General features: G+C 38.8%; 1 protein-coding gene across 2 annotated transcripts in view; it reads right to left on the bottom strand.

Annotated features, from left to right (window-relative positions):
- Window positions 1-25,241, bottom strand: part of ZFAND3 (zinc finger AN1-type containing 3) — a 163,689-nt gene extending 138,448 nt beyond the window's left edge. The window contains exon 1 of one of the 2 annotated variants that reach the window (XM_044443883.1): window positions 24,845-25,241. Coding sequence is in view for 1 of the 2 variants with exons in the window: in XM_044443973.1 (XP_044299908.1) it covers window positions 24,845-24,915 (71 nt within the window). In the remaining variant the exon portion in view is untranslated. The remainder of the gene's footprint in view (window positions 1-24,844) is intronic. The other variant, XM_044443973.1, reaches the window with a different exon arrangement.
- Between the last annotated feature and the right edge of the window lie 591 nt (window positions 25,242-25,832).

The following is a 25,832-nucleotide window of genomic DNA, read 5'->3' on the forward strand; positions in this document are numbered from 1 at the left end:
ATTTAAGGAAAGAACAAGATTTTACAGAAGCACAGCAAGTTCTTGTTTAAAAAAAAACCAAACAGTTCCACTAAATTTGTTAATATCTCTCCTATAGGAAGGTTAGTGTGTGGTGCCGTTCCAACAGCATGAAAGCTACTTATTTATGAGTGTGTCCAATGCAGAAGCTTTTGCCTTGTTTCTCCTCAATTGCTGAACAAGTTTTATGGGTTTTTTTTTTAATTTTGCCAAGTCAGCTATTTGGTTACAACAGCAAATCTGGGATTCTGCACCACAGCAAATGTCTAGAATCTACTGAACCTGATCAGTATTGGAGACTTGCATAAGTATATTAAAGAGATAAGTACCAAGTAAAATGTAGATACAAACAATCATCTGCAGTGTTAACATAAGAGCACTTTGATTTTAAAACATGATGGAAAAATCAAACTCTTTACAAAATAATAGCCTCTGTATCAAGGCCTCTGTATTTCCATTCTTAATTCAGGTTTTTTAAAAAATATTTCCATGGAAATAGCCCTGCTACATTTAAGAAATTTACAAATGCAATGCACTCAAATCAATTTATATTTCCACCACTTTTACACTATTAACATGACAAATATATTTTAACTACTCAGAGGAGCAGCTGTATGTTACTATGTATAACTAGAATATAGCAAATTCCTTTACCTAACCTTATACAAATGATGATGTTCCATAAACTAGTTTTGTCATTATTTCTATTTTTTAATGGTGATCTTGTAATGTGTGAGCAAACCTGTAAGTGAACACTCTTCATGTTGCAATTAATCTGACCTTCCCCAGAAGTCTTTATTCATAATTAGAGAACAGAACCCATTTCTCAGCCAGGAATCCATGCTGGAGAATTATACACAACCTCCAAACATGGTAAATTAGAGTCAGCAGGCATATTGTTCTTAACTATGCTGCTTATTTAGAGTTTCTGATTTCTTGGAAAAAAATTAAGCAGTATAGAAAGATCTTTGTAAAATAGCATATTGTATTGGCCCTACACAGAGTAAACACATTGCACTGAATGGGACTGAAATCAAACTAACACTGGATACAAGCAAAATAGTAATTTAAAAAACAGATGTTAAAGATGCATTTTTATTGCACAGTAAGGAGAGCAAGTCTTACACATCTCAGAAGATTAGGAGAGGGGCTAACCAGAGAAGGAGCCTTCTCTGGGGTGGTGCCCCAGTTCTGGAATACGCTCCCCAGAGAGATTCACCTGGTGCTGACACTTTATTCTTTTCGGCACCTGGCCAAAACCTTTTTATTTTCCCAACATTTTAAGGTTTCAATTGTCATTTTAATTGGAATTTTATAGACGATGATGCTGTTTTATTTTCCTTTCTTGTAAGACCATCCTGAGACTCTTGGTAAGAGGACAGTATAGAAAGCTTTAAATAATTAAGCCAGGTTATTAACTGCAACATTATAAGGGGGCACGTGTGAATGCATCACCAGGGAAGATCACATGCAACTTTGACATAATCTCAACCAATTACTTTCATTCTGACTTGTTCACACATTCAGCAATGAATAATTGCAAGATGCATGCGCTTGTGTAAACCAGTACAGTATGTGAATTTCTAAAAACAGCTTTGCTATTTCATTTGGAGTTACTCTGAGAAGAAAGCAGAAATTGATACCATATTAATACCTTATTAATTAATAGCAAAGTAATCTGTCACAATTGTTGTACTTATTTGAAATACTGGCCAATCACTGAGCATCACAGACAAATGGATACTGCATCAACTCTCACATACTAGCTATGTTCTTTGATCAGATTTCTATGAATTTGTAAATATAATCCCAGTCAAACATAGTATGACACAAAATTATAATTGTAACCTATAGAATAAAAAGAAGAGCTCTGCTCTTAAAAAAACTTTATTTTGGAACTGTTAAAAAAAGGGGAGAAACACAATCTTCCCCTCCAAAACACCTGTGAACTGTTATTCTGAATTTGCAATAACGATTTACTTCTAATACAGGGATGGCTAGAGACTTGCGAGCCGCATGCAGTTGTGTTTATTCTGTGGCTCGCCTCACACCACCTGCCTCTACCCAACACTCTCAAACATCTGACATTTACCATATGTAGCTCTTTCATTGAGCAAGTCTGGCCACCCATGTTCTAATGTTTTATTAGGGCTCAAAAAATTACTGACAGTGCTAATGCGGAAGAACATTACATTTCGAATTTTATTACTTAAATATTCAACATGGGCAAATATATTTGAGTGGTAATTCCACAGCTCATCCTCCTAACATCTATAGTCCCAAGGGATTCCATGACCTGACCCATGAAGTGACACTAGCTCTTTTGCTCTTTTTCATAAAATACAGATAATGCAGCAAAGTGGCCGAAGCAGTGCTTGAAATCAGTTACTGACCAGATGAGGATGAATAAAGTTAAGTATAATGTAGAGAAGAGATGGTAGCTTTGGTGGCTGGTTAATTTGACCAGGGAGGTACTGGACAATTTATTCAGGTCAAGTTTACAAACCTCCTGAACCATTAAGGGCACTGTTTGACACATTCCTCCCCACTGCCACAGGAAGTTCAAGAGACTTTGCTACTCGTAGCAACACAGGAACTTTGACCACCTAAGACTTTTTTTATTTGCCAGTATGTTCCAGAGTGTCACTGTAGCCAAGTTCAATTAGTTGGTTTCATCATTGCTGCTGTTTTATATTTTTATAATATTGTGTGACCTGCCCTGCAGAATTTTGGATTTAAGTGCAACGTAAATTTTGATCAAGGAAGCACCATTTGTTGCTGCAATCTAAACAGGATATTAAAGCTTTGTTTGTGGTATGGCATTTAAAGACTTCTTAAACTATATTACTTCAGCACTGATTTCAAATTACAGAGAACTGGCTCTCAACCAGAAAACCATGAATGATGCTAGGAAACAATTATCTCTACTGTCTAGTTTTCCAGCACAAGCTGTCCTATATAGCCACTCCCACCTGCTCAGATTTTTGCCTAAATGAACTGTCTTACATGGATACCCCATCAATTTCTATTTAAAGCCTTTAGTGTGTAAACTTGAGGATATCCAACTTCCACCTCAAGCATTTATTCAGTCCAGATTTTGCAATTACCTCATAACAAAATCCAAACCTGACACAACAGGTATACCTCATTTTATTGCACTTTGCTTTGTACCATCTCATAGATATTTTACAAATAGGTTTGCGGCAGCCCTGCATCGAGCAAGTCTATCGGCTCACTTTTGTTGCCAGTGGTTTAGACATTGATGGCTGTATGCTGAGTTATTTTGAGGGGACAGCAAGTTTACACTGTTATATAAGCTGTATACTCACTACTTTACATTGTAGCAAAGTGTCATTTCTTCAGGGTTGTCACATGAAAAGATATAATAAAATATTTACAAAATGTGAGGGGTGTATTCCTGTGATATACTGTATATGCACTGGGGGGGGGGGGGGAATCATGTGACCTGATTTATTACAGTATTTGCTTTTCTGCAGTGGTCTTGAACTGAACCCGCAATATCTTTGCAGTATACCTGCATGTCTTTTTAATTTAAGGTATCATCCCATATGGTAACCAGCTAACAGGTTCTTGTATACAAAATAATTAAACAGGAATAGAATAAACTGGGTTTAAGAAATCTTAAACACCCAACCATCATTTTCTATTTTATAAAATTCATCTGTCTCTAGAATCCATGGTTATGTTTATATTGCACCAATAAGCATAAAGGTAAAGGTTTCCCCATGGCATTAAAGTCCAGGCATGTCTGACTCTTGGGGGAGGTTAGCCAAGGGAGCCAGCGTTTGTCCACAGACAGTTTCTGTGGTCATGTGGCCGGCATGACTAAACACTGAGATGCAGGGAAAGCTGTTACCTTCCCACAGTGGTACCTATTTATTTACTTGCATTTATATGCTTTCAAACTTCAAGGTTGACAGGAGCTGGGACAGAGCATGGGAGCTCACCCCGTCAGGCGGATTCGAACTGTCAAACTTTCAATCAACAAGCCCAGCAGCTCAGAAGTTTAAACCACTGCGCCATCTGCAGACCCTACCCATAAGCATAGGTATACATATAAAGGTACATTTATTTATTTATTATTTTAAAATAATAACACTGGAAATTTTGATAAAGCGTCAGCATGTTTACTTTTAAGCAACATACAATACTGAAACACAGTATGAATATGCCTGGATATCTGCTGAAATAGGTTTTGATGGGACAGAAACAGCTAAGATTACCATCTTTTCTATTCTAATGACAGCTTTAATTTTCAAAAAAGCAAATAATAAATACCAGTACATTTTTCATACTGATCATCCTCTACCAGAACTTAAGATTGAACACATTTTTCTCATTTTAAAGGTGTTCTACTATGAAAGCAAGCTAGCTCTCTATAAAACTGTATTTTAAACAGATGTCAGAAGCAGGTTAGTAAATCAGCAAATTGAGGTGAGGGCAGCAAAATGATTTTTCTGTATCATTAAGGTAGCAGAACCAGTTTCCCATGTCAGCACTTCCAAGAGTTTAATGATGTTTCAGCTACTTGAGCTGAAAATACAAGAAAAAATATAAAAGTTGATTATAATAAAAAACTCTAGTTCTTGTCTGTCAGACACCACTAGGTTTAAATCACCCATTGGAGACAAGTAAAGCCTTTACCTGGCCTAATTCTGTCCATTCTGGATTTTCTATTACTTTAAAGTTTTCAGAAACCTAGTCATAATATAAATCATTATGCAACCTGGTATAAAAGCTAAATAAGCTTAAGTTACTGCATAGGTATAATATATAAGTTGTTACCAAGGGTTTGGCATGTTCAAGTCAACTCCTAGGACAAGTGATTAAACCCAATCAAGGGCAGGATTTCAGTGTCTTATTTCACTTCCCCAACTTACTTCCAGCTGTGTAGCCAAAATATTTGGTTAAGGTACAGACTATACTTTAACAAGCGGGAATAAATAAATACATACACAGATGAATGGGAATCTTTTAAACAGGCCTGATTCAAGTTTGACATTCTGTCATTTTGCAAAGTGACTCACCTGATATGCAGCAATTATAAAAATGCATTAGTGAATGACGTGACATAAAAAGCAAAACTGCCCTGCATACAAGTTCCTAGTTTACAGAGCAACATTAACTCGCCATATATGCACATGCACATCTCTGGTGTCAATTGCTGTTTCTGCTATGTTGCCATAGAAACCATAAGACAACTTGTGAAGATCATATTGCTCATCACAAGCAGTCAAAGCTTCATAACTGTGAAAACTAGCAAAAGGAAGGATAATAGCTTAACTGCAATAGTATCATGCATTTTTATCAATTGTGCAGTTAAATCCAGAGGTTTATCATAGAAAAGCATATTTTAAATCAATGTGTTTTTAAAAGTCCATTAACATTTCTCTAAGCAATCCTGTGTAAATAAAGATAAAGAACAAGACCATCAAAAAGATAAACTAGACCATCAAAATAGGCACTTCCAGTACTTTGCTGAAACAATGATAAACACACCTTTTTTCTATTAAATTTACCTTCAGTAATACAAGGCCCTAAGCACAAATTCTGCAAACCATTTTGAAGACTCAGTAGTCTAATTAGGGAGAGAATAATTAGCACCTGCAAAATGTAGCCCAATGGGTGACATTTAAGGGTAGAAGCTACCAAGCTTGAAATCTCTCCACAAACGTTTGCCAATACTGTATGCACTGTTAAATTTTATGATGTTAACAATGTTTCAGTAAGTAATTTCAGGGCCAACTCTCTTAAGCTCCTGTTCAGGCATATAAATTTGGCAATTCTTGATGTGCAAATATCAAGGAACGCCTGCGCCCATATATGCCCTCCCGCCCCTTGAGATCAGCAATGGATGCCCTTCTCCGGGAACCCTCTGTGAATATTAGGAGGGTGAGTACCCGGAGGAGGGCTTTATCTGCGGTGGCGCCCCATCTGTGGAATGCGCTCCCCAGAGCGGTCTGCCTGGCGCCGTTATTATTTGTTTTTCAGTGCCAGGCTAAGACCTTTTTATTTAAAACTTATTTTAATTGCTAAATTAAAATTTATTAGGATTTTAAAATTAGCCGAGAATGCACCGGGGGGTTTTTTAATGTTTTTTCTTTTAAATTGTTATATTGTTATTGTTTATGTATGTTTTTGTGTATTTTTTTGTGAGCCGCCCCGAGGCTTTGTTGCGATGGGGGCGGCATAGAAACGTTTTAAATAAATAAATAAATAAATATACACATCTCAACCTTACTCTCCTTAAATAATTAATGACATATTAATGTAAGAATTGATTTATTCTAGTTCCACAAGTGTAAAACTTACAAAATCTCAATAAACAACCTACACTGAAAAAAAGAATGAAGGTTCTAAAATGTTTGAATAAGAAATGTGATTTAATGGATTAGCCCATTACACTCCAATCAATGACCCGGAGGCAGAATCTACTAAGGCAGAGGTATCAAATAGGGTGGCAGAGACACAGATTTCTGTGCAGACCCACTGATATAATTGTGCTAACCTCAGTTTAACTCTTCCCCACGCCAGACAGGTAGAGAGTTCTGTGCTTTTTTATCTAAATTTGAAGAAATATACCAGATCGGCACTGAAAGAAGCAGTCTCTGGCCAAGCCTCCAACTCTGCACCCCCACATTCATCACATGAAGTGCTCAGCCAGCACCAGAAAGAGGAGCCATTCCTCCCAACACTAGTCAAGCCTCCTGATACCGACAACCCTGCTGTTAGTTCTTTTCTGAGATCAGAAGTAAGAGTAGGGATTTGTCTTTGTAGGGCTGCTTCCAGGGGGCAGAGGCTGGAAGCCAAGCCAAGCCAAGCCACTCACCCTGGGGCAACCACAGGCTTTATCAGAAAACCCAGCAGGGCAGACTAGGCCCACAGGCTGGTGGTTCTTCATCCCTGTACAAAGGCAAAAGCCTCACCCACCTTCCTGAAATTAAAGCCTCATCCCCTGCCCTCAATGTTTTATCTTACTCAGGTTGGTATTCTCTATGCTATGACATACATCAAGTCTACTTTTCCTTTTACTATATAGGTGTAATTAGAATAAGACAGGAAGTACTCATTATTTTCCCACTATTCCATTCTCATCTACATTGCACAAAAGAATACCTGTTCAAAAAGATAAAGCTGCACAGGAAAGTAACTAGTGGGATTCCATTCTTGCAGAGCAGTATCAAATCATTTTGCTCTATTAAATACATGAATCAGGCAAGACCTTGCCCTTCTAATTACTAGCTATTAACTGGGAGCTCATCATCCACACTGTAAACAGGTAATACTAAGGCACTATCTCCTCTACAAAAAGTAGTGTGCAAGACATATTAGTAAAGGTCACCATATTCTAAGAACTTACTATTGCTATTGGCATGTATAATTTTGCAGTAATGAAGATTAATCAGCAATGTTAAAAATGTACCATGCACAAAGTGCTATACACAATACTAGATTATTATACATGATAAATTTGTTAAGCTTGTAACTCATAATCTTGTTAAGCAGAAACTTCTGTTCCAGAGTGCACCAGATAAGAATCCACACATCTTCAAAGCATTTTTATAGAAACATGAATAATCTGCTAGTTATGCTGGAAATAATTCAGTCTCATAATGTAATTGTAATTACATCCCATAATGCAGGATCCTCTACACATCCAGCATCTTCTGTGGGATTTCTTGCAACACAGACTACTGTGTTCTTCGAAAAGTAGACCTATGTGTTCACCTGGGAAAGAAGTTCAAAATCGTCTTTTTCATTCAGTTTTTTTCCCTTTTTGTAAACTGAATACTTCAGCAATGGACACTGTGCCCAAGCAAAATAAACCTTCTACAACTTCCATCATCCTCAACACCTATTAATAGCATTAGCAAGTTCTAAAAAATAAGTAATTGTTGCACATAACAGAAAAATCTATACTATCTCCTACAAACTGGCAAATGCTTCTTTCTTATCTAGAATGCATTCTATTGATCCGATATTGATTTTTATTAAGTCAGAGAGGGTTTAAAGGTAGAACTGATTTCCAGCAAGCCCAAATGACATTGATACCTGCGAAGAAAATAGCATTTTATCAAACACCACAATAATATGAAGACTTTTCACTGAAGAATAAATGTAACATTTTTGCAATACATTAACTCCTCCTTTAATAGTAAGAAAGCATACAAGTATGTATGTGTGACAAAGTCAGTCATTTATCCGTATTTAAATGTTTATTCAATTTGTCATTGTATAACCAATTATTCTTGGAAAGACTCATAGAAATATATATTATACAAATAATTACCCAGTAAAATATCCAGTATTACTGAGCTTGATTCCTGCTGACATCCAAGCAATTGGGAAACATTAATCTGCAATTAAAAGCTTTTATGTTGATACAATTGCGGAGTGATCTCAACTAAATGCTAGTTTAAGATGTAATACTTGCAACCAGGAATATGGCTATCAAGTTACCCACCAATATTAGGAAAGCTTCAATAAGCTACAGTAGTTTGATCCCATACAGTTTGAAATGTACTGTTTTAGTCAGCTTCTTATCAGCAACAAATCCTTTTTCGGACAAGAAACAATGTAGATAAAACCATCTAAAAAGTGAATAATGAAGTAGATGTAAGTTCTCCATCAGCTTCACTGGCTTCCCATTGAAGTCCGGGCCCAATTCAAGCTGTTGGTTATGACCTATAAAGCCCTTAACGGCTTGGGTCCTGGTTACCTGAAGGAGCGCTTACATCCATATATGCCCGCCCACCCCTTGAGATAAGCGCGAGAGGCCCTTCTCCGGGAACCCTCCGTGAAGGATATTATGAGGGTAAGTACTCGGAGGAGGGCTTTCTCTGCGGTGGCGCCCAATTTATGGAATGAGCTCCCCAGAGAGGTCCGCCTGGTGCCGTCGTTTTTTGGTGCCAGGCGAAGACCTTTTTATTCAAATGTTATTTTAATTGTTATTATTATTTATTTATTTTATTCTTGGCCAGGTCGACTCAAATTATATTGTTTTTATATTGTATTTATTTATTTATTATTGTGAGCCACCCCGAGGCTTTGGCGAATGGGGCGGCATAGAAGCCTCCTAAATAAATAAATAAATAAATAAATAATAAATAAATAAATAAATGGAAACTTTTAATAAAAATGTTCATGAGGACCTGGAATAAGACACTGCACAATGGCTAGGTTCATGACATGGCAAATAACTCAGCATTGTTTCTCTGGCACACGGATTTTTGACCAAAGCTGCCAGTCAGATAATCACATGTTTACCATGCTCCTCACTCCATCCTCCTGGCCTCGCCATCATCCAGACAGCTCCCACAAACAAAACCCCTGCCCTTTTCCAATCCTTGCCTATAGACCAGAATCAGCCTCTACCTGACTGGTCACTGCAGTCCTTAAGTGTGCTCCCCCAGCATACCTGTGTTCCTGCAGCACTTTACCAGCTGCTACAGCCCCCAAAGAGATTTTTATCAATGGAAAATAAAAAGTTTTGCCCTAGTTCTCACACTTCCCCCTCAGTGTGTACTGTCTCCTGTTTCCAAAATTAAATAGAGAGACAAATGCATCACTTGGCCAACATCACTTTATGCATCTGTTGCTAGGGAGTTAAAGGCATCAGGGATCAAAGTTTAGAAGGGGCTATTTCTGTGACCATTCCTGCCAGAGAGATCTATGGGGTTTCAATATCAGAAACAGAAAAATGGTGGACCCAGGTCTAGTCAACTAGAGAAGCCATGGGGAAGCATGGAAGACTTGGGCTGTTCTCTCCATAGTTTCAGAAAATTAAACCTACAGTGCAGGAATTCCAAAACTGGGTATGAAAGACACAACACACCAACAATGGTACAATTTCACCATACTTTCTCATGTCATGCAAACTCACCAATCAGTTTCACAACTAAGTCACAAAGTTGCATCCAATGGTACCCTTCTGCCAGTGGAACAATTTTGCTGGAGGATCAAATGTCCCCTCACTCTGCTTTATGAATGCACTCCAAATATGTATGAATAGCAGTATTTACTGCTCAGCCTGGTTACCAAAATAGTGGATGTTCATTAAGCTGTAGTGGAGCCTTAACAGCTTCAGCAGAAAGCAGTCACCTACACATTTTTTCCTCAACTAGAAAAAAATTGGGGCTGTACAGAGAAATTTGTACATCTAATTAATAAATAAGACAGATGTTCTTCCCTTGGTTTCTGATGTATGAACTAATAGGAAGCAGATCTACTAAATTACACCTATCCAAATATACCAAGTTCTTTCTCAAAGTGAACCGTGCTCTGTAATGCAGGTTTTCTGGAAAGTTTTCCAATGAAAATTAAGACTTATTTGCATAGTAGAATCTTCAGTTTGCATTAGAAAATGTTCTGATCAACACCTTTACATGGTTAGTTAATATAATAATGGGGTGGACAGACTTTAAATCACTTTAAATCAAGTTTATTTGTTGTTGTTTTTTAAAGACACCCATTAACATCATGCTCTCTGGCTGGCCATTACAATAAAACTCGATAAATAGCATGGATAAAATAATACAATTAATATATCATAATAAACAGGATAAAATCACAGAAATCATCATAAAAATAAAAAATGTGATTAAACCCAGTGCCCTTGGTATAAATAGCAAGGGAAGCCCTACGTATAGTGCATTACAGTAGTCCAGTTTGGAGGTTACCAGTGCATGAATGATTGTGGCAAGACTACCATCATCCATGAAGAAATGTAGTTGATAAATCAACCAGAGCTGATAGAAGGTGCTCCTGGCAACTGAACCCACCTGGGCAACTAGGGAAAGCTCAGGGTCCAAGAGCACCCCCATACTATGACTCTTGTTCTTTAATAAAATGTAAGTCATTAGGACTGATTTAATTAATGTTCTCATTTATTTCCTAAGCATACACTGTTTGCTATAACCATTAAGATACACTGACTTATAAGTAAACTTTATGAACAATACCTGTTACCCAGGTGGAATATACTAGTTATGAGATGAGAGCCAGTGTGGTGTAGTGGTTAAGAGCATAGGACTGGAACTCAGGCGATCTGGGTTCTAGTCCCCACTCGGCCATGGAGCCAACTGGGTGACTTTGGGCCAGTCACAGACTCTCAGCCCAACCTACCTCACAGGGTTGTTGTGGGGATAAGATGGAGGAGAATGATGTAAGCTGCCTTGAGCCCTTTGTAGGAAAAAGGCAGGATATAAATCGGGGGGAAAAAATGGTAGGTCATTGTTCCCCAATTGGACCACTAGCAATTTTCAGTGAATCATCCAATGCCTGCCTATTGTAGGGATTCCTGCAAAAAAACACTGGACAATGCAATCCTATACATCTATGTTGAGAAGGTTTCTTGAATTTATTGGGACTCACTCCCAGATAAATATGTTAACACTTACAGGGAACATCTGGCCCATGGTTTGAATTTGGCACATCAGTCCTTCCGTTAGGTTGGGCCCATCCCCAAAGACTTGCTCCATCAGAGAAAGAGAAAAAAGCAGACAAGTCATTCAGCTAGTTTTGCTCCTCCTCCATGTTTCCCAATTAGTACTCCTTGACATGTCTTCATTCAGTGGTCTTCACTCACTGTATTACTTGGGCTGAACCAGAAGAATGGTGAGGAATTTATTAAGGTTCAGCAGGTAGTAAACTTTCCCAGTGTCCAAAACAAGGATAGTTTTCTGGAGCCATGCCAAGGTATTATGGCCTTCAGCTTGTTAAGAAGAGCACTAGAAATAATTGCTTTGAAGCTGCCTTCCCCAGTCATTCTGTAGATAAAGACTAAATTTATGGGGAAAACAAAACTGTTTGCCTTACTGAAGCAGTTTAGTTTAATCCCATCTTTGTCTCCCCTCAGGGAAGGGAAGGTTAGACTCTTATGCACTGAGAGATTCCAAAAGAAGGGAAAGAAAAATTTAGGAAATCCATAGCAAGAGGTTTTGTCTTGCTCTTGGTCTGAGGGAAGAATTGACATGTTGCTTGTCTGAGTAACTCTGATGGCCCATGGAGCATCCCATGGCCTAATCAAGAATCAAATACAGATAAAGGGAATGTATGTTTCCTTTTGCATATTTATATTGTGCATCCATATTTCATCACTGTGTTTAATAACCTGTGTATCATGTTTGATACAAGTGGTTTCTACCTAAGTAACCTTGAATATAAAGCTATCTTGGCCCAAAGTAGCCCCTGGGATTAAAACATTCACCCATTGCCTTCTCTTAGAGAGCCAGTGTGGTGTAGTGGTTAAGAGCATGGGGCTGGGACTCAGAGGATCTGGGTTCTAGTCCCCGCTCAGCCATGGAGCCAACGGGGTGACTTTGGGCCAGTCACAGACTCTCAGCCCAACCTACCTCACAGGGTTGTTGTTGTGGGGATAAGATGGAGGAGGAGAGATATGTAAGCTGCCTTGAGCCCTTTGTAGGAAAAAGGCAGGATATAAATCACAATAAATCACAAAAAAAAAATAGTGAGAAGAGTTCAAGCCAACTCCAATGAGCTGCTCAAGCATAAGAGCCATTTGTGGGGGACAAAGGAGGTAGGCCTGGGAAGGAAGATCATGAACTATTTGGTCCTGCTTCCTTTTGAGCTTTATCCAGAACAGGTCAGCCCTGCTTACTTGTGAATAGAAATGCTTCCTACTATAAATTGGTGGCAATGGAATTGCAGAGCTCTGCTCATCTATTCCTCTGGCCCCTTGCACCACCAGAATTCTGCCTTTGTGAGTTTCTCCAAAATAGAGCGGGGCTAAAAGCTTCCCAATCTGCTTTATACACATCATTGGGCCATGTAGATTTGCATTCTTAAAAAAATAAGACATCAAAAACTACTGTCTGCCCAAACCTGCACTAAAAATGACATATAAGCTAAGAGTGAAACAGATCTACTAAATTATACCTTATCCCTGAATACAATAGTAATCTGAACTATGCTCAGTAATGTGGGCTTCTCCAAAACAAATCTGAAGTTTGCTGCCCTTCCCAAAGTTTGTCTGGAAAATGACTGAACAAACCATGGTTTGTTTGCTCAATATCAGGGTTCGTTTGTTCTTTCATTCATTCTTTCTTTCATTCTTTCTATAACCACTTCCTATCTGTATCCCAAACACTTCTGCAGTGCCACAGTACAGGCAATGTAGAGTGGCATTTTTTTTACTACTCTTGTTCATTGTCTCTGTAACTTAAGAAAACACATGAGCACACCACATTTCTGGATTCACATGTAACAATTTTAAATAACAGTCATGCTGACACATAACAATCCAGAATTCAACTCTCATACCATAGGTTGGGGTTATAGGTAAGCCAACCCAGTTAATTTCACTCTGTTGTTCCATTATTCCAAACTGATTGGGTTGTTTTAAACTGATTGATCAAATGTATGCCTACACCTACTGATTTAATGTTATTGTATACTGTATTATTACTGTTGATTTAATTTACTCTGTGAACTGCTCTAGAATACATTTACGAAGAGCAGTGCTATTAAATTAAATAAAGGATAGTATCCAGAATACTGCAAGTCTATTTATTCCTGTACCACCCTTCATTTCTCAATTTCCGGGTGCTTTATGATGAAATCAAACATGCAAGAATGCACACTAATAAAACCATGAAGTAAAATAGCAGATAAAACAGCAGTAGTAATAAATAATATCACTAGCAGGATTTTAAATGGCTGTGCAAGTTTCTTCCCAGTTACCACTGGCATTCTCTGCAACTACTTCCATATACTCAAACAGGCGGCTCTAGGCTTTTGCTTCCTAAATACCATCCCTCCATACTACATTGCACATACCTGTTTTGATATAGACAAGCTTTAAAAGCAGGGCTGTGACATAGCATAAATCAAAAATCCCATTTAGCAAGTTTCTTGGGCTCATGGGTAGCCAAATTTGTCATCTTCTTGTAATGATATACAGTATGTTGCTTGGTAACTTACTTTGTTCATTGTTTGGGTAACATGACATTAGAAACACACATTTTATTTTACAAACGTGCTTTCCTATCTATAGAAATACAAAAAATGAGGAACACATTGCATCTGAAGTGCAAGTAATAAGAATTTCTTAAGTCCAAAAGCTAGTGAAATGGAAAATAACTGTTCGCTAGCTGTTCAGAGATAGCAAAGAGGAATACTCCTGTTGGAATATGGACCAATAAAGCGAGTCACTTAGACAAAGTAGCATGGCTGGAAGAAGGGTTACATGGGTTGCCAATGAGCGGGGTGGGCCAAAAGGCCTGCTTCTTTCCTGCCACAGGCAGGGCTGTGCAGCACTCCTGTTGATTGGCCCTCGCGAGAGTTAAATGCCTGACATTACAACACCAGAAGGATAAGTGGCCATCCCCAATACTGCAACAGATTGAGGACCTACCGACTCTCACCTATTTAAACACTACCCACACATGGAAAGCTAGCTTGTCTTTTTTGAAATCTAGGCACAACTATTAGTACTGACAGTGATGTATTTCCTTATATATTGTTGGCACACAAATTTCCAATGTATTTATTGCAACAGATATAACTTTATATAATCTCTTTTTATTATATAATAAAATTATAAAAATTCTCTTTTTATTATATTATATAATCTCTTTATTTTATGTTTCATTGCTTTTGGGTTTTGTCATAGCCTTATGAAATTTACAATTAAAAATTTAAAAGACATAAAGAGATGTATGACTAAACTTCATTTTTAAAGGAACACTCCACCTGTTCCTTGAGGGACAAACCCCTCCCATGCCAGAGAGCAACCCTCTTTTCAGACTCAGGAGAAAGCAGTAGTTTGCAATATTTCATGGTTATATGGCATTCAAAAGAACAAGTAGGCTTGTGGTTCAGTCAAAAATGGAACAGAGTAAAGTTCAAATGAATCTATCTAATCTATACATGAATCCCCACTTCCGAAGAGAAAGCTGTTGCAGGTAATGTATGCCTTGTTACTGATGGTGACATTCTAAGATGTGTCCATTACCTGAAGTTTCTGTAAATAATGCTACAACAGTATCTTTCACATGGGTTTCTCTAAATACTACAATAGTGTGTCTAAAGCAATTCTAAAGATCTTTGGATCTTAACCCACCTAAGTATAATAGGCAAAATAAGTCAGTCATAAGCCCCTACACTAGATTAATAGCAATTAATCTACATTTCCTTCTCAGGCAGAAGAATACAATTCTTTGTCTCAACATTTGGGGGGAGGTTATGGGAAATCACATGGATAAAATAATGTACATTACAGATGATACACTGATTGTATATAAAGTTTGCATATGAAAATAGTATATGCATGTCTTCAGCATATTCAGATAATTACAAAGTCATAGTTTGTTTTTAAATAACCTTGGATTCAACAAACAAATTCACTGAAGACAATGCTTGTAAGAAAAACTTTTTAAATGTTATCCTAAACACAATTTCCTAGGAATATATGGCGCTGAATATTAGTGGGGTGAATAAAAATCAATGAAGGTTTTTTTAAAAAATGTTTCTTTGCAGAAAAATGTACCTAATATTCTATTTTATTTTCTATTCTATAGACACATTATAGTCCAACGGTTATTCATCATGAAATAAGGATTAGTTTTTAATTATGTAGGATGTGGCTATATATTCACGCAATGTTTAAATCTTTTGATAAATGAATTCCATTAATCCATTCACAATGTCATGCTCTTCCAGAGCTTTCTGTAAGATTACTGGGCAATTTTTCTATCTACAAGATATTATCAATAGATGTTTGATTTTAACAGTTCTCAAAACTGTGAATTTATGTCTGCAGAGATCACATGTCTCTTCATCACAGCAAACATTTATAAAAGAAACATACAGTGTTGAGAAAAAGACCTCAATCCCATTGTTCCTTTGCAAATCCAAGTACACAGAATCACCCTCTTACCTCTTAAGAGCTATGTTTCAAAGCATTCAGTGAATAGAAGAAAATTGTTGGGAGTGGAACAGATCTGCACAAGAAACTAAGTCTGCAGAGGGAGGGCAAGCAGTAAAAATGAAAGTGAAACCTTTTGAGTAGAATCCTCCATAAGTCTTTGGATCTTTTTGTGTATAGCCTGAGGTTTATCGTATTATTCTTCCTCTGGGGGAGCGAACCTATAATGCAGCAGGCTCTAAGTTTGGGAATATTTTAGTGACATCTCTCTACTTACAAGTAAGGTAGGCATGCGTGAGAAAACCATTATTTAAATCTAGTCTTACTGATTCTAGTAGCAAAATTGGTATAGATTTGTACTAGATTTCAACAAAACAGATAAATAACTGAGCATAAATGTTAAAGCGTTTTCCAGTTTAAAAAAATGTAACAGTATAGTAATGTTTTCCCAAAAGGACACTTCTCTTGGACTTTTCCAAAACTTATAGGTAAAAGTAGCATTAGATGCAGCACAATTCGAACAGTTAGCTTAGTCAAGCCCTTATTGAAAAAGCATGTGGTGTCCAATATGCATGAAACAGCAGCTTTTACTGGATAAGATGAAGCCTAAGAACCATTGATACTAATGCAGAATTCAGTTAAGCAAAATTGAGCAGTCTAAGCCATTATTCCATTCTTACCCAAAACCCTGTGTATCTTTTGTTCACCTGCAATAAATATTTATAAAACCATATTGTATGCTGATATAGCTGATCAGCCTCCAAAGGAATTAAAAGCCGAGAAGTCTTCAAAGCAGCAAAAGTTGCAATCCTGAACCTAGATGCTAAAAGATGTTTCAGCTGAATGTGATGCCATTTGCTTGTGGCAGGCAGGTCATACTTAGTCCGAAGAGTGGAAAATGACAGAAAATTATAATCAAGTGCAACTAATTCATCCAATGTGAAAATCTATGCATGCATCCAGGCCCAATTTATTAGTGTTGTATTACCTATTTTTAAACTGGGTTTCTCCATAAGGTTGATCGACATGGAAAAAATTATCAATTGAAAATTATATGTGATGGTACACCACACCTCCCTTATCACTGCAACTGCAAAAAGGATCTATTTTCATATATTGAGAGCCAAGTGCTATGCATGTGGAGAGGGGGTTCAGACACAAAGATTCCATAACTGCCGGGCAGTGGTGGTGGGCAAAGAACCTAATCTAGGTGGATGAGGCCAAAATTTGGTGCAAATCAGCAGATAAGCCCAAGATGAGGGAAACAAAATCCCCCCTTTTCCATTTCAAAGATATTCATGATTGGGTGGAACCCCATAGCAATTATGAAATAGAGCATTACATTTTTTTAAACAATGGCCAAGTATAAAAAGAGGAATCCTACACAAAACCTTCAAGTTGAGATAGTCATCTTCAGCAGATTTACTTTGCCTCACAAAGTCAACATAAATTAGACAGTTAAACGAATAGCCTGACAAATAAGCAAAAGTATCCATCAATTGAATCAAGGTGAGAATTGACCATTGAAGTTTCAAGCTGAATAGCAAGACATCATCAGCACAGAGAATAATGTTGAGTCCTAGTAAATTATACACAAATCTGTGAATGCTACTATTCTGTCTATTAGCACATGCCAAGGAAATAAATAGTGCAGCAATTATCTCTTAACATTATTTCTGTAATAAATTGATTTATTAGATTAAGTTGTTCACTGCTTAGAATTTGATTCGCCTGCCTATGATGTCTCACATATTAAAACAAACACTTTTTAGATTATGTTTGCTGGCACACTAGTAATTCAAATTCAGTCCCACCTTAGAGATGTAAGCCTTCTTCCACCAAGCTAGCACATCTTCAATAGCAGCCTTAATTTTCTACGTGTTAACATGGAGTTTACATTTAGAGTGAATAAGTTCTATGTGAATGCATTCAAGTGCAGTTTTAATACTTAACAAATCAATAATCCCTTAGTCTTCTAATTCATGTGGGGGGTCACTGTGAGGAGGACAAGCACTAACAGCTTCTGCTGACAGCAAAGTAGTTCAAAATTGGCTATTAAAATATTAGCACAATAAGTTGCTCAAGGAGATTGTAGTTATCTTTTTGCCTGAAGGGACATCTTAAGAGGACAATGAATGCAGACAACAGTAATGGCTGTGTCTGGGGAATCCTCCCACTGAAGAAGATTGGACCTAAGAATTTTGTTAAAAGTTCTAATAGACCTTATTGTGTCATTCATTTACAACAATGGTGACCAACTAAATGTATTAAAGCGCTATAAATCAGGGCAATTTAAAACAGCAGTAACATCAGTGACTGACTGCTTAATCCTATTCTTATTTGCTTGGAAGGCAGTCACAATATTCAATGGGATTTACCCCTAACTAAGAAAGAATAGGATTTAGTTATCCTTTCCCAAGGTTTTCTGGTTACTTGAAATTTCTTACTTGGGATAACTGAAGAAAATTAATAGGAAGAGGGGGTATTATTGGCGAAAAAGAAAAACTCTAGGACAAAAGGAGAAACTCTCCCAACTGCTAAGGGCAGGCAAGAGGCAAAGGCAAAAAATAGATTTGGAATACAGAATTTAACTTTTCAGTGACTATCTCAAGGAGACAAAAATAATTAGTACAATGGTTGGTGCAAAGAAATAGAAGAGAACAACAGAAAAAACAAGGGACCTCTTCCAAACGATCCAAGAAATCAAAGGGAACTTAAGGCCTAGATTAGAAATGCTGAAAGCCAAATAGGCGGACACATCATCTCACCAGGAAAAAAATTAAAAAGTGAAAAAATATATGGAAAAACTATACAAGAGAGACAAAAGTATGGCAGAGTCCTTCAAAGAGGAATCCTATGAAGAGCCTGCAGTATTAGAAGGTGAAAGCTGTTCTTTTAAAAGTACTTCAAAGAAAGTGTAAGCTGTTCTTTTAAAAGTACTTCAAAGGAACAAAGCACCCAGAGTAGACAGGATACCAATAAAAGACTTCCAAGCTGCAAAGACTGAATAAGTCCTAATTCTAACAAGTGTAAGCCAACAAATATGAAAAGCAAAACAATGGCCCACTGACTGGAAGTGTTCAATTTGCATTCCAATCCCCAAGAAAGGAGATGCTAAGGAGTGCAGCAACCTTAGGACTATCGTACTAATTTCCCATACAAACAAAGTGATAGTCAAGGTGTTGCAATTTACCCTATATGGAGTGAGAAATGACTGACCTTCAAGCTGGATTCAATAAGGAAGAGGCAGTCGAGATCATATTGCAAATATACATGGGCCAGTGGAGTACAACAAAGAATTTCAGAAGACAATCTCTCTATAGACTACAGCAAAGCCTTTGATTGCATACATCATGAGAAGTTATGATGTGTTACCAGTACAACGAACAAGAAACTACTGTTACGGCAGAATATGGAGCAACAACATAGTTTCCTACAGGCAAAGTGCATTTTATCTCCTAAGCTCTTCAATCGGTACTCAGAAGGTTTGATAAGGAAAGCTGGATTATGATCAGAGGAAGCAGAAGTAAAAATTGACAGAACAACTCATACCACTTTCAAAGATATTTCAGAAACATTAAGACAAATAAAATGGCACTCAAAATATACTATAGTACAGATGTTAGTGCAAAGGAGAGTAAATATTTTTAAAGATTTATTTACTTGTGTGTGTGCCTTCATGTACTTCCTTTACAATACTACTGTGCTACTGTAGCAAGCATAATCTTTGGCAAATACTGGTCCCATAGATTAGAGAATTTTTGTTGCACCATTGTGTCCAGGAGCAGTTTTTTTTTTTTATATCCACAGATGATTTTCTTCATGAACCAAAAATTAGATTCAAGAAGTGAAAGTGAAGTACATTTTAATATACTGATTAATTGGAAAATAAATTGTAAAGCATACAAGACAAACCTGTATTCAAATACTAAAACTTGCAACTAGTTTCTTATTCTCAAAACTATCAAATAATTCTAAATACACCTCAATCTCCACATGTTAGTATGAAGACACCTTTCAAGATACCCTTGGACATGCAATTTAGGCTCAAGAAGAAACATGAATAACAGTTAAGGAAAAAAAATACAGGCATGCAGGCATGTGAACACACACAGTGAGAGAGGAAAAATGAGTAAGAGAAGTTAACATATCCAAGTCTGGATATGTATTATTATACCAGAACATTCCCCAGTTGCCTTCAATGTATTTTAAAGTTGGTGTCTCTTGTATCAAATTATGTCAATACAAACACCAACTTTTGTCGTTTCCTACCTCTGATCTTAGCCAGACAGTCTCCAGTCTCTAATGTTGACAGCTATGCCATATAGCACAGGAAAAGCATGTTTATGTAGCTGGATCTACGCTATTCTGGGATTTGGTTTAGCTTGGCTTGAAAACAGGCACAGGCCCTACAATAACCAAGTGCAAAGAAACACTGTCTTACATTCACAGAAGTATACATATAAACAAGTCAGTTTACCCTATTTCATATCTCAGAAAGCTCAACAATTGAAGCTGTCTGGCCTTTGTAATTCCTCCTCCCTTACAGTCCATCCCAGCACCTACCACATATCTTAAGAGGTGATGTTGAGGAACAGAACTCACTTTGATTGATTTATTTATTTATTGGGATGGGGGAGCTGCAGAAACAGCAGGTGTGCAGTCTTAATGCATGACCAGCAGCACACCTCAGATGAGCCAAAGGTGACAGTCAATCAACATTAAGTCCGAATGACTGTTACTTAGGCAGCGATCCTACGTATAGACATGGGTCTAAGCTCTCACTGACCACAGTGGAGCTTAATTCTGCACAGTAAATGGACAACACAGAATCACTGTGCTCTAAGAAAGGTGTGCCATTCAAGACAAACAAGTTGCTTAATGTTTTTTGGGTTTTGCCTGTTTTTAAAGGAAAATAAACAAGTAAAGGGAGCACCAGGAAGATGTAGAAACAAAAAAGAAGGGCCAGGGAGGATTTCAAGGTAGTAGTAGTTCAATGTGGTCATTATGTCATTTTGAATTATTTGGAGTCCTACAATTCTTGTAAGAAGAAAACTGGCTGTTTAGATCTTGAAGTGGTTTATTCTGGGATTCTCAAAGAACTAGTTAGACAGTTAAGAAGCAATCAAACATATAAATAAAAGCAACAGTTTTGTCTGTAATAAGCACCTGCCTGAAAATGGATCAAGTGCAAGAAAGTGCAAGAAAGCTGAATCAGTCAGATTCAAACAAAACTAGATGAATATGATATATTTATGTAACAAATCAGCAAGACCTGATAAAGTCCTGTTGAAGTCTCTTACATAGTCTAAGAAAAATGAATAGCACACAACTACTGTAAGGCAGGAATACACAAGACAATCCAGAAGGGAATTTTACTCATTAATATTATGAATCACCAAATTGCATCTCACTCTTCTGTAATGCTATTCAAAAATTTATAGCTACAATGTAATAATCAAAATTATATACAGGAAGAAGTACACATGCAACTGAAGGTTTATTTGAAGTTTTTACTGCTGAATAGCCAAAACATTTCAATTCAAAATGCAGCTTGTCTCTTAAGCTTTTTATACAACAAAAATTCTGTCCCTATGTGCTATTATTTCCAGTACTACTTTGGGTTAGGGGCTATCATCCCTGCTGATATAACAGATGTGCAACATTTAAAAGTCCTTCAGACAACCAACCTAAAAGTGAAGAAAATGATTAAAACTTTCAGACTGAAACGAATACAAAACCAAGGCAACCATTGTAGGTTATCATAGTGTTGAAAACAGTTTTTAAAGTTAGCCACATAAATATATATTGGTATAGGCTGCATTAGTTATGTTTTCTTTCCCCTATCATTAATTAGGCCTTCAAGCAAAAAGATGGGGAGAACAGGAACAATCATCCTAGTACATCCAGTTTGTCCCCAGATAAAATTTTAACTTGAAATGTACAAAGATAGTCTCTCTCTCTCTATATATATATATATCAAATAGAGAATTTGACCTTTTCCAGTTTTCACTTTATGAATACGTGTGTGGGGTGTGTTCAATCTGAGATATTAACACACTTTAAGTAACACACTTTAAATAGCATTAAATAAGAATGAGGCACATAGAAACCATAACCTTTACAGAAGAGTCAGAGGAACTAAGGTGAGCACAAGCTAAGGGAGGTGCAAAAAAATGAGATTATTTCTCAATAGTATAAAAGTACAGCATGATAAACCACTGCATACAGATTATATAAATACAGATTAAAGGACCTCTTAGTTTTAAACATCTTTGGAAACAGAACTTGCATAAATTATGTATTTTCTTTATGAAATATTTAAAGCTATAGCAAAAACTTATCCAGGTAACCTGAGTTCAGCAAACTGAAAGCAACTGAGGTCTCTTAAATCACATATTGAACATTTCTATTACCAACATCCCTTAGCTGAAATGGCCATTCCTTGAATAAATCAAGTTTAAGGCACCAAGTTCTCTCAAGCTGTAATTGCACAATGACATTTACTGATCTATACTGTTAGTTACTAATGTACCCAGAGGTGTTAACAACCTATGTCATTAGAAAAAGGTAAATGATCCAAAATACAAATGCTTTCCTATCTAGAAGAAACTCCTACTCACCATGGGCAACCAGTTGAATAAGTGTTTTCAGAAACATTACATTGTGCCCACAAATATACAGATAACTCTTCATTATCTTTCTCAACACATTTGAGGTAAATGCAGTAAAAGCCCTGTGGCATCTTATAGATTAACAAATCCGTTATAGCGTTATCTTTTCCTGGATGCAAGTGAGAACACTATTTTATAAATTCCACTTAGATGCTAAATACTTTTTTGAAGTGCATCACCTCCATTACATACACAGCCAGTAGGATCCATCACTGGTCACTCACTAGTGGGATGGAAACCACTAGAGAAACAGATTTCCCACTCCTCCCTGAAGGCCACTACACACACAAAATTTGTTCTGAGGGCAAGAGGAGTAGATTTGAGGCACAAAGCAGGATGCAGAAAAGGATGGAGAAGTTCTGCTACACCAGGGGAAAACAGCCATTTATCTCAATTCCTGTGTAGAACTTTGTTTATATTCATCTTACCACTTCAAGGCCACACAATGACTACTGATGGCTTATTTTACTAAATCAGTTAACAGTGTTATCCCAAATTTTCCCTTTCAAGATGCCTCTGTTGATAGGGTGAGCAACATCCAGGGGTGGGGGGTGGGCTAGGCTGTCCTGTCCAACCTTTGCCCTCAGCTACATAAAGATTCTCCCAGGCACTTACATTCTGCCAAAGCGGGGGGGGGGGGGGGAAGGATCAGATTAACAAAAAGTCAAGATCTTCACCACAGGTATTAAGCATCCTTGCTTTGTTTTATAGGACAAATGAATAACATTTAAAGGGAGGGCGTTACAAGCTCTTCAGAGGAAAGATAATCACACTGGACATATTCACACCATGTTAACCCACCTACCAATAATCCACAGTGGGTTGGTTGCTCACTGAGCAATCCATGGTGTGCCTGACTGACAATCAGGCCTACTATAGAATGGTCTCCCCCTTCTTCCTCTCCAGTCCTCCATACTCATTCATGACAGAAACCATCCTGTCTCCCTCCACCTGCCCTCAATCTGCTCACTGTCTGCCACCATTTTGTTCTGGGTTTTTTTTTTAATTATTTTTGAGCCTCATAAAGGGAACAACCAGGGTCATTTTTTTCAGCCCCTGAAAAGCGTATTGTTTAAAAAATTATTGCTAGCCTTTCATAACTGCACACTTACAACTATCAGATATGTGCAGTCTTGCCTGATCAGCTTTCCACTGTCCAAGACAACTTCAGACAACATCTAAGTTTATATGCACCAGTTGCTAGGGTCCCAGCCCAGCACCTACCTGCCAAGGGAAACATGGTGCTCTAGTCATTGCCCACAAGCCACAATGAAGGCACCTGGCCAGATATGGATGGCAAGACAACCCATTATGGATAAGCACAATCCTAAAACAAGCCAGGGGTTGTTGATGAAAAACAGCTAGTTGCTCATGGTGGGTCATCCTGTTATGCAAACCAGATCTTTGCCTTCAGGCCAAGAAGAAAGAAAACATTCTTCTGTACAAGTGCCATTGTCCTCACACTGTTCATGCCATTATTATTCAGCAGACAAGCTTAAGGCTGGAACAAATATTCTCATTAGTTTTGGATGGTGGGAACAGCAGATAAGGAAAAAGGAGGAAACAAGGATTTGAAACCACTCCTTTGGGGAAAGTCCTCTGTCATTTCTACGAAGAACAGTGAAGGAAACAGAAACCTGCCATACCTGGGGAAGTAAGACAAAGTTGACATATTGCAATACCTGAGAATTACATAGCAGTATATTTCAGGAGAACGGTCAAAACCAAGAGAAGAAACAGGCAGCCTGTAGACTGAATCACGGAACAAGAGTGGGGGGTAAAGGAGTAAGGAGGTAGGATCCTGGTGAAGTAGGAAAGGGCAATCTCTGTGGTTTTCTTTGCCACCTCCCTCCCCCCACCTTCCAGGCACCCGCCGCACCCTTTCCATAGGACGGCCTAGGCCATCAGGCCCCGACCTCCCCACCGCTGTGATGTGTACGGCTGACACAGGTCTCGAGAACGGATCCCTGTGACAGGAGAACGGCGCCCCTCCTCTGAGGAGGAGGAGGGCCCCTAACCTTTAGGAAAGGCCAAGAAAAATATGACGCTCCTTCTCAGCCCTTCCGCTCCGCCTGGCCCGGCCTCATTCCCTGCGCCACCAGGCCAAACCGGGGCCCTCGTTCACCAACCACTCCCCTGGACTGGGAAAGCCAGCAGACGCCCCACGCCCAGCCTCAGGCAGACAGGCCAGTCGGCCGGCCGACCGGCCGGGCCCTTTCCCCTCCTCCCTCGACCACGTACTCACCCCCAAAACCCGCAGGGGCAACGGGGCGGCAAGCTCGGGGCTTTGCTGCGCTCGCTGCCGGCGTCTCCCATGGCGGCGGCGGCACCAGGTCTCAGGGCTGGGGTAGGGGAAGGGGTAGCTCAGGGCGGAGGGTCCAGGCCAGGGCTCGAAGCCGGGATTCCAGGCCGGTCAGCTGGAGTCGGACGCTACCACTGCGGCGATGGCTAGGTGGGTGGGTGGTTAAGCAGGAGGCGGCGGCGGCGGCGGCGGCGGCGGCGAAGCGGCGGCGGCGGCGGCAAAGGAGGCAGCCGCGCCCTGTGGTGCTTGAGTTGACACTGAGCAGCGGGCGGCGGCTACTCGGGGATTGTGACGGGCCCGCAACACGCCACCCCCACGGGCAGCGCGCGCCCCCTGACCCAACAATGCCCTCAGCTCCTCCCCCTAAGGCGAGTAGGGTGGTCTTGCCCGGCCGCAGGATCGGCTGGGAGAGGAGCGTACCAACGTGGCGTAATAGGTGGGCGCTATTAAGAAGAGACGGGAGGTCTAAGGTCGCAACAGCCAATAATTATGAAAACTGAAACTGCTCTGAGGTTACAGCAGAAAGAGTTCAGAGGCAAATGAACTCAAGGATGGCATTTAGAAAATGACCTGTTATCCCCTGCGCTATTATCTACCAATGGTACGGTCGAAAGTGATTGGGTCCGGGGTGAGGCAGATAAGGCTCTGCGCGTGCGTAGAGGAGTAGAAACCCGGAAGTAAGCTTGAAGTAGAGAGTCTCTCCCGGGAGGTTTTCGACTTGTGCTTCATGGAATTCCCTGTGTAGGCAGGAGCGGCTCTTAGAATTCCTGCCGGGTTTGCCACATTGGCATAGATTTGTCTCCTTTTTTTCTTCGCTAAAAGATGCCTATGCTAGAGGACGAGGATTCAGCTTGCCCTGGTGTAATCACTTACCTGGGTGTAAGCCCCATTCACTTTAGTGGATTTAGTACTAAGCATACATGTATAAGAT

Source organism: Varanus komodoensis, unplaced genomic scaffold (assembly GCF_004798865.1).
Source record: "Varanus komodoensis strain SLA01 unplaced genomic scaffold, ASM479886v1 scaffold1, whole genome shotgun sequence".
Lineage (NCBI taxonomy): Eukaryota > Metazoa > Chordata > Lepidosauria > Squamata > Varanidae > Varanus > Varanus komodoensis.